Here is a 16,213-nt window from a genome sequence, read left to right as displayed (position 1 = left end):
ATATATATATATATATATATATATATATATATATATATATATATATATATATATATATATATATATATATATATATACAATTGTGGGACAGCTGTGGCTCAGGTGATAGAGCGGGTCGGCCACTAATCGCAGGGTTGGCGGTTCGATTCCTGGCCCACATGACTCCACATGCTGAAGTGCCTTTGGCGAGACAATGAACCCCAAGTTGCTCCCAATGTCAGGCAAGTGTCTTGCATGGCAGCTCTGGCGTCATTGGTGTGTGAGTGTGTGTGTGTGAATGGGTGAATGAGTCACTGTGTAAAGCACTTTGAAAACCACTAAGGTTATGTAAGTGCAGACCATTTACGTCACTTTATGACCAAACCACCATGTTTGTGACCAATATTGAGATGTGACAAAAACCTTCTTCAGGAGTTAAAAGCAGCTCCTACATTCATAGGAGTTTCAAGATGTGATCATAACAGAAGTTTTTTAATAATATGACTAAATCAGACCAGAAAACAAGACAAACATATTTGTAACTTTTGAATGAAAGATGTTTTAGGTGATGTGCCGGTAGGCATGTGTACTTGCCCGGTCACAGATCAGACTCGCCTGCGTCCGTGGATTAATCAGGGATAAAATATCTTTAAATGTCTGCAAAAGTTCATTTGGCAGCATTTGTGCTGTCTTTAGGCCTGTATGAACTTTTCATGGGACTTGGCAGCGATCAAAAGCAATTTATTTTGTTTTTCTTGATATAATTTTTTGTGTGATTTTTCATTCACCGCCATTGTTTTCTCCTGCTGAATGGTCACAAATATGGTGACTGCGGGGAAAAGTGACGTCACTGAAACAGGTCAATATGTACTTAAAAATCAATTTGAATGTTAAATTTAGGCTTGGGATGAATAGGGCCACTCTTAGGGCTAATATTTTTTTCTCTTCATTCATATTTCTCAACACAACCTCGGTAAAGTGTAAGCGGCAGGGTAACTTGCACACCAAATGCATCAGGTGGACAACATGGCAAGTTCTACAATTAGTAGCAATTATTTTCTGTGAAGGTATGCACACCGCTTCTGCTGCTAGGGGTCTGATGGTGGTGCCCAGCTTTGACTCTAGAAGCTGCTCAAAATGAGGCTGCAGCGCCACATAGTGCAACCCGCATACTTCCATTGAATTCGACTCAGATCATTATCAAATGACAAGGATTATTTACTCTAACTATAACGTCTAGGTTACGGATGTAACCTCCGTTCCTTGATGGAGGGAACGAGGCGTTGTGTCGGAGAAGCGACACTAGGGGTCTCTCTTGAGCGCTGAATATGCCTCTGATCCATTAAAGGCCAATGAGAAGTTGGCAGTCAGTATTTGCATACCCGCCCCCAGACATACGGGTATAAAGGCGAGGCAAATACTAGAGTGCATTCAGGATTTTTCTGAGGAGCCGGAAATGGTTCTGGAAATGGTTCTGGCCACTACAGCGGTTCGGCTCAGCGACGTGGCCGGGAAGACACAACGTCTTGTTCCCTCCATCAGGGAACGGAGGTTACATCCATAACCTAGACGTTCCCCGTCTGTCGCTCTCTCCACTAGGGGTCCAATTTAATTCTGCCATGCGCTGAGCCATGTACGTGTTCTGCTGACACAGGAGCGGGCAGGTATTTGTTACGTGCCATACGACCAGCTGTGTCAGACTGCACGTACCCTTCCCCAATGCCCCAGAAAAGTTGTCGGAATCCTTATGGTTACCCTATGCAGGGGAACAAGGGACGCTTGCCAACCTGGGAACGGGCCAAGCCTGGCTGGGCCTCTTTTCTCTCTATGTTTCTCGCATAGAGCAATAGACAGCCGGGGCCCTTACACGCACTGAGGGAAGGGGGTCTTACCCAATTCCCATTCTTCCACGGGGGAAAAGACCCTTCGGAGATCACCCCTGCCCAACTGGGGAGGTACGGTGGTGAATACATCACATGTGTTTTTAGGCGACACGTGGAAGTGGCGCGGTGGCAGATCCAGCCTCAGCAAGGGTGGAGTTGCTACACACGGCGACCGGGGGGAAGCTGAAACGTACCCAAGGAAAACGCGGGTCTGCTCGTAAGGGGACCGTATCGCGGAAACTACACACAGGGGAAGTCCGCGTAGGAGTCCCTACTCTGTGGAGCACCTATTCCAGTACAGGGTAGATCTGAGTACCCGCAGTGGATTGGGTCGGCAAGTTCCTCCGCCGAACTGCGGACCCATGAGGGCTAGGGAGGAATCGACCAGGGATTCGCGTTGAGTGGAGTCTCCTGGGAAAAAAGACGCACTGTTTTACCTCAAGCGAGGGAAAGGGCATATAATCAAGCGATTCACCCGGCCAGCCCATCAGCGTGTTACCGAGTTCTACTGGCTCGGACCTGAGAAAACACGGGATGAAACTGACTCAACCCTGAGATTGTAGTATCTCGCAAAGGTGTTGGTTGTCGCCCAACCCGCTGCTCTACAAATGTCTGCCAGGGAGGTACCCTTGGCCAGTGCCCACGAGGACGCAACACTCCTTGTCGAGTGAGCTCGGACCCGCAAGGGGGGGCACGGCCTGGGTGTGATAAGCCAATGAAATGGCATCTACAACCCAGTGGGAAAGCCTCTGTTTGGAGACAGCGTTTCCTTTCCGCTGTCCCCCAAAGCATACAAAGAGCTGCTCGGAGCGTCTAAAGCTCTGCGTGCGGTCCAGGTAGGTACGCAAAGCACGTACTGGACACAGCAACAAAGGGGCTGGGTCTGCCTCCTCCCGGGGCAGCGCTTGCAGGTTCACTACCTGGTCTCTGAAGGGTGTGGTAGGAACCTTCGGCACATAGCCCGGTCGTGGTCTTAGGATCACATGAGTGTCTGCCGGACCGAACTCCAGGCAAGTGTCGCTGACAGAGAACGCTTGCAGGTCCCCGACCCTCTTGATGGAGGCGAGCGCGATCAGCAGGGCAGTCTTAAGAGAGGGCCCTGAGTCCAACTGATTCTAGCGGCTCGAAGGGAGGTCTCTGGAGGCCCGCGAGGACTACCGAGAGGTCCCAGGAGGGGAACAGGCTTGGCCGGGAGGGATTTAACCTCTGGGTGCCTCTTAGGAACCTGATGATTAAGTTGTGCTTACCAAGGGACTTGCTGTCTACTGCGTTGTGGTGAGCCGTGATAGCAGCGACATACACCTTTAGGGTGGAAGGGGACAGCCTCCCCTCCAGCCTCTCTTGCAGGAATAAGAGCACCGACCTAACTGCGCACCTCTGTGGGTCTTCCGCCCTGGAAGAACACCAATCTGCAAACAAGCGCCACTTCTGGCTGTAAATCTGCCTGGTAGAAGGGGCTCTGGCTTGGTTGATCGTGTCTACGATGGTAGGTGGTAGACCAGCTAGATCTTCCGCGTCCCGTCCAGGGACCAGACGTGGAGTTTCCAAAGGTCTGGATGCGGATGCCAGAGCATGCCCTGCCCCTGAGAAAGAAGGTCCTTCCTCAGGGGGATTCGCCAGGGGGGGCTGTCGCGAGGAGCATGAGGTCCGAGAACCAGGCCCGGTTGGGCCAGTAGGAAGCCAATAATGTGACTTGTTCCTCGTCCTCCCTGACCTTGCACAGCACCTGTGCAAGAAGGCTCACTGGGGGAAATGCATACTTGCGTAGCCCCGCGGGCCAGCTGTGCGCCAGCGCAGCTGTCCCAAGGGGAGCCTCTGTTCGGCCGTACCAGAGTGGGCAGTGGTAGGTCCCTCGGGAGGCAAGCAGATCTACCTGGGCTCTGCCGAACCGTTCCCAAATCAGCTGGACCGACTGGGGGTGGAGCCTCCACTCTCCACTGGGTAAGCTTTGTCGTGACAGTGCCTCCACTACCACATTGAGCTTGCCGGGAATGTGAGTGGCACGCAGCGACCTGAGTACGCCTTGGCGATTTATGTAGGCTACCGCAGTGGTGCTGTCTGACCTGATTAGGACGTGTTTGTCTCGAATTAACGGGAGAAACCACCGCAGGGCAAAGAAGACAGTCAACAACTCTAGGCAATTGATACGCCAGCGCAGCGGGGCCCCTCTCCAACGGCCCGCGGCTGCGTGCCCTTTGCATACGGCGCCCCAACCCAATCTGGAGGTGTCGGTAGTGACCAGGACGCGTCGGGACACCTGCTGCAGGGGCACTCCTGCCCGTAGAAAGCAGAGGTCTGTCCGGGGTTTTAGTATTTTTCGGCAGGCAGGGGTGATTGTCACACGGTGCGTGCCATGGCGCCATGCTCATCTTGGGACTCGAGTCTGAAGCCAGTGCTGAATCGGTCTCATATGCATCAACCCCAGCGGTGTGGTCGCGGTGGAGGATGCTATATGCCCCAGGAGCCTCTGGAAGAGTTTTAGAGGGACCATAGTGCCTGGCCTGAATTTGGCGAGGCATTTCAGCACTGACTGCGCACGCTCGGACATTGAGACTGAGTCTAACTCCATGCTGAGAAAGGAGATGCTCTGGACCGGGGTGAGCTTGCTCTTTTCTCGGTTGACCTGAAGCCCCAAATGGCTGAGGTGCCTGAGCACCTGGTCTCTGTCAGGGCATAGTAACTCTCGGGAGTGGGCTAGTATGCGGATGCTGGCTTCTCGGAGCGGGGCAAGAGCAGCCTCTGCGACTTTCGTGAAGAGCGAGGGGACAGAGACATGCTGAAGGGGAGGACTTTGTACTGAAACGCCTGGCCATCGAACGCGAACCGTAGAAAGGGTCGATGTCGCGGCAAAATTGAGACGTGGAAGTACGCGTCCTTCAGGTCTACTGCTGCGAACCAATCTAGGTGCTGGACGCTTGTCAAGATACACTTGTGCATGAACATTTTGAACGGGAGTTTGAGCAGCGCTTGATTGAAAACTTACAGGTCCAAGATTGGTCGTAAGCCGCCGCCTTTCTTGGGTACAATGAAGGGCTGTAGAAACCCTTCTTCATTTCGGTTGGAGGGACAGGCTCTATCGCGTCTTTGAGTAAGAGAGTAGCGATCTCCGCGCGCAGGAATTTGGCATGTTGGCCGTGCAATGCGGTAAAGCGGACGCCTGGCAAACTGAATTGCGTAACCGAGTCAGATGGTCCGGGCCAGCCAGCAAGACGGGTTGGGAAGTGAAAGCCACGCATCCAATCTCCGTGCTAGGGGCACCAAAGTGACGGTTACTTTTGACGTACCTGGCGGGGCTTCGCAGCGGGGTGGAGCAGGTAGTACGCCGTCGGGAGGCGCGGACGCGTCCCGAGGCTCTGGTGCTGAGAAAAGTTAAAGGAAAATTCTCCTCCCGGCCCTCCACCGGGGGACGGAGTGGTCTTACCATCTCCGGAGCTAACGTCTTGGGCTCTGGGTCATCCGTCTCAGGAGCGCCTGGGAGCCTTCCGGGTCCTCGAGGGGGTCCGTGAGATGGTGGGCGTCTGCTTCCTGCGGAGCGCTCGACGCATGGGCTGAGAGATGGGCCCAGGTTGAGGCGGAGCAGCTTGTCGTTTCCTCGCAGGGGGACACCCTCGGCGAGCAGACGGGACAGGGCCCGGGGTGGCAGGTTTGCGGCGGGGCAGGATATGTGATATCGCCTCCGTCTGTTTCTTCACCGCGGAGAACTGCTGGGTGAAGTCCTCGACGGTGTCGCCGAAGAGACCAAACTGGGAGACTGGGGCGTCGAGAAAGCAAAGTTTGTCGGTCTCATGCATCTCGACCAGGTTCAGACATAGGTGTCGTTCCTGGACCACGAGGGTGGCCATCGCCTGCCCGAGTGACTGTGCTGTGACCTTCGTGGCTCTGAGGGCGAGGTCGGTTGCTGAGCGCAGTTCCTGCAGCACGTCGGGATCAGGGCTACCCACGTGCAGTTCTTTGAGCGCCTTGGCCTGGTGGACTTGCAGGAGGGCCATGGCGTGCAGGGCGGAAGCGGCAGTTCCGGCGGCGCTGTAGGCCTTCACTGTCAGCGAGGATGTTGTCCTACAGGCCTTGGAAGGGAGTACAGGCTGACCGCGCCAGGTATTAGGGTTTCCGGGGCATAGATGGAGAGCAACAGCCCTATCCACCGGGGGGATCGTCATGTACCCGTGGGCCGCTCCGCCGTCGAGGGTAGCGAGAGCGGATGAGCGTGTGGCTTTGTGATGTTGTGTGGTGAACGGTGCCCTCCACAGCAACGTCAGCTCATCGTGCACTTCCGGAAAAACGGGACCGGGGGGGCGCGGCTGTGAGCGGCGTCGGGACCCCAGGAACCAGTCATCCAACCGCGATGGCTGTGGGGAGGACGGGGGATTCCAGTCCAAGCCCACGCTGGCGGCGGCCTGGGAAAGCATGTCGGACATCTGAGCGTCAGCCTCGGCTTAGGCGTGCTGGCCCGAAGGCGGCAGCCCAAGGGAGTCATCCGCGTCAGACTCCGCGCTCTCCGATGCAGCAGCGAGCTCATCCACCTCTAGCTCTAGAGGATAGGCAAGCTGGCTGTGAGGCGAGCTACTGTTGCCTCGAGCACGGACGGGAGTCAACGAGCGTGCCGGGGGACGGGTGGTCTGAGGGGGGGTACCCGACGAGTGGAGTGGCTTGCTTATGGTTGGAAGCGAGCCGCGACCGCAACGTTGTCATGGTCATGTTCTCGCAGTGATAACATGAACCATCCACAAACGCAGCCTCGGTGTGATTGCTGCCCAGACACACGAGACAATGCCTGTGGCCGTCTGAAGCGGAGAGCACTCTACCGCATCCAGGAACTACACAGTGGCAGAAAGGCATCTTTACAAAGACGCGTCCTGAAAAGGACGTTCAACGGCGCTGTGTATTTGCTCTTTTAGAGAAAATTACTCTTTTAAAGAAAATAACTCGTCTGAGATTTTTATACTGGAACGGGTGTGTTTCACTGCGAACAGCATGCACAACCATTGGCTCCGAAGAAAATTTCTGAATGAACTCTAGTATTTGCCTCGCCTTTATACCCGTATGTCCGGGGGCGGGGTATGCAAATACTGACTGCCAACTTCTCATTGGCCTTTTTTCAATGGATCAGAGGCATATTTGGCTCCCAAGAGAGACCCCTAGTGTCACTTCTCCGACACAACGTGGAGAAAGCGACAGACGGGGAACTGGATGATTTACTGTATTGTGTATATGTATCTTTCTTATAAACTACACAATGTATTTTCAGTTATAGGTATGTCTTTTTGTGGTTTGAAAGAAACCTATTCAAGTCTTCATACAGAGAAATTGCATAATAAAATTGGAAAGCACACAAATTAGGCTTCTATTTGAAATATTGGCTAAGCTTAATATATTGATGCCTCAAAAACATATTGACAAAATAATGTGATGATCAATAATAGATACTTTATGACATTCCTATAATATTTATAAAGCCTTTAAAAAAATTGTCAAAAGAAAAAATCAACAGCAACAGCCAAAAAAAAAAAAAATTTTTTTTTTTTTTTTGATTTAGTTGCTTCTACAAAGCAACTATCATTGGTTGATTTATTTGCTTCTACAAAGTGTAAAATATGACATTAATAAATTATTTCTCCTTTCCCTCTACCCACCCCATAGTTTTTGTTTTATTTTCTATCTATTTCTATTCCATGTGAAAAGGTCTAGCAGTGACAGAACATACTAAGCTAATGAGCACAACTGTCATACCCCTGCAGTTCTGCAGAGAACCTAAAGCTTTATTGATACACACTGTGTCCAGTATCTGGTTTCCTGAGTAATTGGTGAAAGGGCCTCTGCAGGTGTGACTATTGTAGTGATCCTGGACTTGCAATCTTAGCTGCAGCAAAGGCAACTGGGAGAGGTGTGAAATGCGAAAGAACATTTTATAATAAATAAGGGAGCCTTGTGAGTGGAAACAAGTTTTGTAGTAGAGGAGAGTGGAGCTCATTGATTCTCTTCCTCTCCTGCAGTCTGAAGTAATTGGATTCAACAAGATATCTAGGGTGAGTGGGCCTTCACATCACCCCACTAAATCAGATCCCTAATCAATTCAACAATCTACTCTTCCATTCAGTCACTAGATGCCCACTAAGACCCTTTAACTAAATCGATCATCACTCTGTCTAATTCCACCAGAGACAATGTAAGGTGGGGATGAGATGGCCCACTTGGAGATATATGAATAGGGTAAATTGTAATGGCTGTGGTCTCACATTGCAATTAAAAATGACAGTCGCCTTTTTGATGAGGTCATTAGCATTTTTCCGCCACGTGATTTAAACAAAAGAAGCACAATTTATGATACCATTGTTGTCAGATGTAATTCCTGTTTGGAAATATATTATTTGATCATAATCTCAACCAAAAGTTTAAGAGTTTTCTTTCTTCAACTATTCAAGAAGAAATAGCATTACTTTAATGGCCACCAGGTGCCCTGACTTTCTTTAAAGGGACATACCCTGCATTTCAAAAGGGATAAAACCATCTCCGAAGGGCACTTAGAAGGGGGAACGATCGTGGCCGCCATGCTGATGGGTCATTCCAAAATGAAGGGCCTTTCAAAATGGGTTCAACTAATGGACACTTCACTGCCAAGTGGACCAGAACCAGAACAGATGTCATAAATCTGCAAGATTTTTATCAATTAAACCAGCTGCACCTCTAAGCACAATCTGGTTTTATAAACAAAATATCTGTGGTTTATAAAGTCTTTCAATTATTTTTATGAGCCTTTTAATACATTTAAACCTCGGCTTTCTGTTTGAAACTGGCTAATGCTTGTGTTATTTTCCTGTAAATTCACTTGATCTGTTATTATAATAAAGGAGTTGAAATAAAGGTAATTGTAACGTTGTGCTGGCACTGGCAATGGTGAAGATGGTGACGTGAAGATGAAGAACCCAAGTAGCAGTTTATTTACATACGTGAAATCCAAAACCCTAAATAGACATGAACTAAACATAAACATGAACAATTAACATGAACATAAACTAGACTTAGCAAACAACGTTACATCAGTAATACTTGAAAAGAGACAATGGCAAACATGAGGGCATAAACAGACATTGGGTAAAACAATAACAAGAATACCAATAAACAGACAGAACTATAAACAAGATAACAAGACTACTAACCTTAAACCAAAGACAAACTAGAACTGATAATGAGTAACAAGACAATAAACCAATGAACACAAGACACATGAACATGGAGGGAAACAGGAATCACATGACTAGGGAACACATGGCATGAACGGGAACTAGAATTTCAAAATAAAAGACATGAAAACAAAACATGAACACAAACACATCTAGACATGACTGTAATATACAGTGGCATTTTTTTTAAATTTGTTTTATCATTTAATGTGTACTGTACATTTTTATTCTGGTTCAGAAATAAAACAGATATTTATACACAAAGCTTAAATTTCTTCAAACGTCTAGAAGTTTTAAAGCATGTTTTTTTCGGTTTGCATTCTGAAAATAGTTAATAGTAAGGCAAAACCATGTATAAATATTTCTGATTAGGTGCAGGTGATTGTCATTAGCATCAGCCTTTGTGTGACGGCTGTGGCTCCTTTGGTTTGGATAGATGAAACTGAACTGCATTACAAATGATGTTTTTGAGCCCTATATTCTTACACTCTCCGAAGCTCTTACTCTGGAGGGCAAACCCTCTGAAGGGATTAGGGCATAGGAATGAGCCCTTTGGAATGGAACACACTCTTTGACATCTCATTCCCCTCACCAGGGAGACAGAGCCATAAAATTTAAGAGTGGTGGCCACACCCATGACAGAGTACCCATTAAAATAGCTGGGATGCAGTTACTGAGAGTAGGGTCAGTCAGATGTGTTTGTGTCAGCCACCGTTTTGCCAATTCCTGAGGGATTCCTGAAGACATCCTGGTGTGAAAAGTGGGAAGGCGACACAATATTCTCCTTGGTTTATTGCCCATAAAGCGATATGACAGGAATACAATGGCATTGTGATAAGTGAAGATACCAGTCTATTCACTTGGGTTTTATAATTTATTCATTTTGGCAGATGATGACTATCTCTGCATGTCTGTGATCTTTTGAACTAATGATCATGAGCCATCGTTTTATTAAGTGCTTTTTTTTTTTTTTTAAGTACAAATGTGGGTTACAGTGAGGCACTTACAATGGAAGTGAATGGGGGCCAATTTTTGAACGTTAAAATACTCACTATTTAAAAAGTATAACCACAAGACATAAACAATATGCGTTTTAATATGATTTTAGTATGATACAATCACTTACAAACCTTTTCTGTGTAAAGTTAAAGTACATTTTAATGTAATGTCAAATTTGATACAAATTGAAAGATTGGAAAAAAGGTTGGACCTTATGAAAATAGAATTAATAATAACACTAGGGGTCAGAGCACACTCAATTCTGCGTGCAGTCCAAGTAGATACGCAAAGCACGTACCGGACACAGCAACGAAGGGGCTGGGCCTGCCTCCTCCCGGGGCAGCGCTTGCAGGTTCAATACCTGGTCCCTGAAGGGAGTGGTAAGAACCTTGGGCACGTAGCCCGGTCACTGTCTTAGGATCACATGACTGTCTGCCGGACCGAACTCCAGGCAGGTGTCGCTTACAGAGAACGCTTGCAGGTCCCCGAAGCGGGGCAAGGGCTGCCTCTGCAACCTTCGTGAAGACGCGAGGGGACAGGGACATGCCGAAGGGGAGTACCTTGTACTGATACGCCTGGCCGTCGAACGCAAACCGTAGAAGGCATCTTCGCCGTGTACTGCGGTAAAGCGCATGCCCCCAAAGGGGGCGGCCTGGCAAACTGAATTGCATAACAGAGTCGAATGGTCCTGGCCAGCCAGCGTGACGGATTGGGGAGCGAGACCCACGCGTCCAAGCTCTGTGCTAGGGGCACTAAGGGGACAATTATTAAATTTAATTATTATTATTTTCGGCAGGGCTTCGCAACAGGGTGGAGTAGGTAATGTGGCGTCGGGAGGTAAAAACGACGCTGTGGTGCTGAGAGAAGACTTGAAGCACTTACCTTGCTCCACACACCCGGTGGGGGGGCGGGTTAGTGACTGAGGAGGAGGTCCTACGGAGGCGTCCTCTAGACTCGTCAGAACTGGCCGGCCAGGGGACAACAGTCGTGGGGCTGGAGGCAAGAGGTCTGCGTCCAATGTGCCAGGTGGCGGCATTCTCGCGGCACAGGTGGATCGCAACCGCTCTGTCCATCTGGGGGACCACTGTGTACCCATGGGCCGCTCCGCTGTCGAGGGTAGTGAGAGCGGATGAGAACATGAGTCATCCACAAACGCTGCCTCGGTGTGATCACTGCCCAGACACACGAGACAGCGCCTGTCGCCATCAGGAGCGAAGAGCACTCTACTGCATCCAGGAACTACACAGGGGCGGAAGGGCATCTTTATAAAGACGCGTCCTGAAAAGTACGTTCAATTCCACTGTGTATTGCTCTTTTAGAGAAAATACTCTTTTAGTGAAAATTTCTCTTTTACTAGCGCTGTCGAAGCGTCCAGGGGCAAAGCTTCACTGCTGTGCAGAGAAGCAGAAAGCAGCTGATATGTGACAGAATACGCTGGTCAGAGATGAGAGGAAAACCAATTGGGACTCGCAGCTCGCTAATCACACAACCGGTCGGCACCGAAGAAAATTTCTGAATGAAACAGACGCATTTCCCTCCCTTTATACCTGTATTTCCGGGGGCGGGACATGCAAATTCTGTCTGCCAATTTCTCATTGGCCTTTTCTCATAGATTAAAAGGCTCTCAAGAGAGACCCCTAGAGTTGCTTCTTCGACACAACATCGAAGTGAGCAACAGACAGAGAACTATTAATATGATTTTAGTGTGATAAAATCACTTACTAAACTTTTCTGTGTAAAATTATAGCCAAACTTAATTGCCATGACGAATGTAATGGTAAACAAACCCTAAAATGAACAATTCAAATAATACATGAGTTTTAACAGAAGAATGAATGCTTGAGTCTTGACCATGTAACAAAGCCTGTAATCCCTGTAACCTTCACACAGTGTGTGCAAGGATACCAGAAAGGGACTGTTTACATAGGAATTCACAGTTCACATGAATTATGCCAGTAACGCATATACAGAAGTTTATCCTCCTAGAAACGTATTCCAATCCCAGAATGGATGATATCAACCACTTTACAGCTCAAATAATAAAAGGTTTTCACTGAATAATTTATGTAATTGCTTTAACAAAAATGCTGCTTTTAAACCACCCAGAATGCTGGCTCTATTTTTCTTGTGTCTTACAGTAACCATGTTTTTGTTTTCTTTTGTTTTTCTTTTCTGTTTTTTATTATTTTTATATACATTTCTGTAGTAATCAGCATTATGACAGACGCTGTCGATGCAGCGTAACATGTATTGATTTAAGAATATTCCTTTTAAATGTGCTCTTCTGTTTAATGTCTGGAGTCTCTTTCTATTTTTTGAAGATAAGGACAAAGGAAGGAATGGTTATGATTCATGTAGATCTGATACTAATAATAACTCACACAGATTTTTCATCTTTGGTTAATGTGACATCTGATTTAGGTCAGTCATTAGTCTTCAGATGGCTCATTAATTCCTCCTTTTGTCTTTGTGCATGTTGAAAATGACCTCCATATGTTATTTTGATCTTTTTATGTATAGAATGAACATCATTTGGATGAATAGTTATTTTTGTGCCTATTGCAGCAGATGAGATTTGTGTAACATAACTGCTCAATATCTAGGCCTGATGATTGCTCTGTTTCTTGTAGGTACATGATGAACGTGTCCTGGGACGGTAGAGATTTGTCCTTCACAGAGGATGGTTACCAAGTGTATCCCAAACTGGTGGTGATCGTGTTGAACAAGGACAGAGAGTGGGAAAAGGTAAGTGAGCTCTGTTCCACTGTAGAAAACAACTGACCCTCATAACTGTGACATTATAATTTAACTATACAGTAAATCCTCCAAGCAAAGCCATTAGTCATTAACAACTGTTCACACAATATTAGTACTCATGAATCCGCCATCTTAATTAGACCCTGGAACAGTGTAAAAGTATGTCAGTGTGATAATTACCTCAGCTGCACACTTCCAAAGTCTGCAAATTTTAGGTGTAATTAGGGCCTGTTTTTTTTTTTTTTGTTCCTTTCAAGACTACAATCCACCCCAAGTAACTCAAACAAGAGCAGGAACACACGCACGCACGCACACACACACACACACACACACACACACACACACACACACACACACACACGTGTACACTAGCACAAGTATCTTGGACAGGCACCTGCCTCTTTTTTTATTTTCTAGGAGAGAATGTGGTTCAATACAAGCAGAGCGGGAGGATTAATTGGAACTGCAAAACAATGAAAGAAACTGATTTGTGGGGTTTGCTCTGCAAATCAATCAATATCTGTGGGAGTCTAATTGACAGAATAGGGCTCACACTGTGAGATTGACTCAGTTATGAATACACATTCATGCGGCAAAACGTCTAGGTTACGTATGTAACCTCCGTTCCCTGATGGAGGGAACGAGACGTTGTGTCAGAGAAGCAACTCTTGAGCGCCGATATTCACCTCTGAACTATGAGAAAAGGCCAATGAGAGTTGGCAACCAGTATTTGCATGTCCCGCCCCCAGACATACGGGTATTTAAGCGGCGCAAATACGGGAGTTCATTCAGGATTTTTCTGAGGAGCCGGAAATGGTCCGGCCACAACAGTGGCTCGGCTCAGCGACGTGGCAGGGGAGACACAACGTCTCGTTCCCTCCATCAGGGAACGGAGGTTACATACGTAACCTAGACGTTCCCCTTCTGTCGCTCTCTCCACGTTGTGTCAGAGAAGCGACACTAGGGGTCCACTTATAAAAGCGCCACGCGCTGAGCCGTGTACGTGAACTGCTGATACAGGAGCGAGCAGTTATTCTTACGTGCAGGACGACCAACTGTATCAGGCTGCACGTACCCTTCCCCAATGCCCCATTTAAGCCATCAGGATTCCTTATCGTTACCCTGGAGGGGGGAACAAGGTGCTGGCCGCCAACCTGGGAACGGGCCAAGCCTGGCCGGGCCTCTTTTCTCTCTATGTTTCTCGCATAGAGCAACTTAGGCCGGGGCCCTTACATGCATTGAGGGAAGGGGGTCTTAGCCCTTATTCAGGGTGGAGAAGACCCTGCGGAGGCCACGCCTACCCGAGAGGGGAGGCAAGTTTAAGTGGCAAAACCATCAGAGGCCTGACTTAGGGCCTATGTGGAAAAGTCTGTGCGGTGGTGGATCCAGCCTATAGAGGGGGGAACATACAGCACGGCAACCGAGGCTGACGTGACTGCCTAAGGGAAGCACGCGCGTCCACTCGCCAGAGGGGACAGAACCGTGACATTACACACAGGGGAATCCGAAGGAGGCCTTACCTGTGGAGCACCTATACCAGAGCAGGGTAGCTTGCGGTACCTGCAGTGGCTTGGGTCGGCGAGTTCCTCCGCTGAACTGCGACCCACGAGGGCTAGGGAGGAATCAACCAGTGTCCCAAACCTGAGATCTCCTGGGAATGAAGGCGCACTGTTTCCCCTGGTTAGGGGGAAGGGCGCTAGATGCAAGTGATTCACCCGGTCAGATCGTGGGCATGCCACCGGGTTCTACGGGCTCGGTACCTGAGAGAACACGGGACGATACTGACTTAACTCGGAGATTGTAGAATCTCGTGAAAGTGTTCGGTGTTGCCCAGCCCGCTGCTCTACAAATGTCTGCTAGGGCAGTGCCCCTAGCCAGTGCCCATGAGGACGCAACACTCCTGGTGGAGTGGGCTTGGACCCGCAAAGGGGGGGGGGCACGGCCTGGGTGTGATAAGCCAGGGAAATGGCATTGACAACCCAGTGGGCGAGTCTCTGCTTGGAGACAGCATTCCCTTTCTCCTGTCCCCCAAAGCAGACGAAGAGCTGCTCAGAGCGTCTAGTGCTCTGTGTGTGGTCCAGGTAGATACGTAAGGCACATACTGGACACAGCAGTGAAAGGGCTGGCTCTGCCTCCTCCCGGGGAAGCGCTTGCAGGTTCACTACCTGATCCCTGAAGGGTGTGGTAGGAACCTTGGGCACATAGCCCGGTCGCGGTCTTAGGATCACGAACGTGTCTGCCGGACCGAACTCCAGGCAAGCGTCGCTAACAGAGAACGCATGCAGGTCCCCGCCCCTCTTGATGGAAGCGAGCGCGATCAGCAGGGTGGTCTTGATAGAGAGGGCCCTGAGTCCAACTGAGTCAAGCGGCTCGAAGGGGGGTCTCTGGAGTCCCGTAAGGACGACCGAGAGATCCCAGGAGGGGAACAGGTTAGGCCGGGAGGGAGTTATCCTCCGGGCACCTTTTAGGAACCTGACGATTAAGTTGTGCTTACCAAGAGACTTTCCATCTACCGTGTTGTGGAGGCGATAGCGGCGACATACACCTTGAGGGTGGAGGGGGACAGCCTCCTCTCCAGCCTCTCCTGAAGAAACACGAGCACTGACCTAACTGCGCACTTCTGCGGGTCTTCGGCTCGGGAAGAACACCAGTCCGCGAACAGACGCCACTTTAGGGCGTAAAGATGCCTGGTAGAGGGGGCTCTGGCTTGATTGATTATATCTACGACGGCAGATGGTAGACCGGCTAGATCTTCCGCATCCCGTCCAGGGGCCAGACGTGGAGGCTCCAGAGGTCTGGGTGTGGGTGCCAGAGCATGCCCCGTCCCTGAGAAAGAAGGTCCTTCCTCAGGGGAATTCGCCAGGGAGGGGCTGTCGTGAGGAGCGTGAGGTCCGAAAACCAAGTCCGGGTAGGCCAGTAGGGGGCTACCAGAGTGACTTGCTCCTCGTCCTCCCTGACCTTGCATAGCACCTGTGCAAGAAGGCTCACTGGGGGAAATGCGTACTTGCGCAGCCCCGTGGGCCAGCTGTGTGCCAGCGCATCTGCCCCGAGGGGAGCCTCTGTCCGGGCATACCAGAATGGGCAGTGGGAGGTTTCTTGGGAGGCAAACAGGTCTACCTTGGCCTTGCCGAACCGGTCCCAAATCAGCTGGACGACTGGGGGTGGAGTCTCCACTCTCCACCGGGCAAGCTTTGTCTTGACAGAGCGTCCGCCATCACATTGAGGTTGCCGGGGATGTGAGTGGCACGCAGTGAATCCAGTCGCTGCTGACTCCATAGGAGGAGACGACGGGCGAGCTGTGACATGTGGAGGGAGCGTACTCCGCCTTGGCAGTTTATGTAGGCTATGACCGTGGTGCTGTCTGTCCTGACTAAGACGTGTTTGTGCCGAATTAACGGAAGAAACTTCTGCAGGGCC

General features: G+C 49.4%; 1 protein-coding gene across 1 annotated transcript in view; it reads left to right on the top strand.

The window, feature by feature from the left end:
- Positions 1-16,213, top strand: part of LOC127647724 (glutamate receptor ionotropic, NMDA 2A-like) — a 218,950-nt gene that overhangs the window by 114,874 nt on the left and 87,863 nt on the right. Inside the window, exon 4 of the mRNA XM_052132159.1 lies at positions 12,670-12,784. Coding sequence (XP_051988119.1) covers positions 12,670-12,784 — 115 coding nt within the window. The remainder of the gene's footprint in view (positions 1-12,669; positions 12,785-16,213) is intronic.

The sequence above is a fragment of the Xyrauchen texanus genome, chromosome 8 (assembly GCF_025860055.1).
Source record: "Xyrauchen texanus isolate HMW12.3.18 chromosome 8, RBS_HiC_50CHRs, whole genome shotgun sequence".
NCBI classification, from domain to species: Eukaryota; Metazoa; Chordata; class Actinopteri; order Cypriniformes; family Catostomidae; genus Xyrauchen; species Xyrauchen texanus.
The sequence above is the reverse complement of the archived record's forward strand: the minus strand, read 5'-3'. Positions and strand labels throughout refer to the sequence as shown.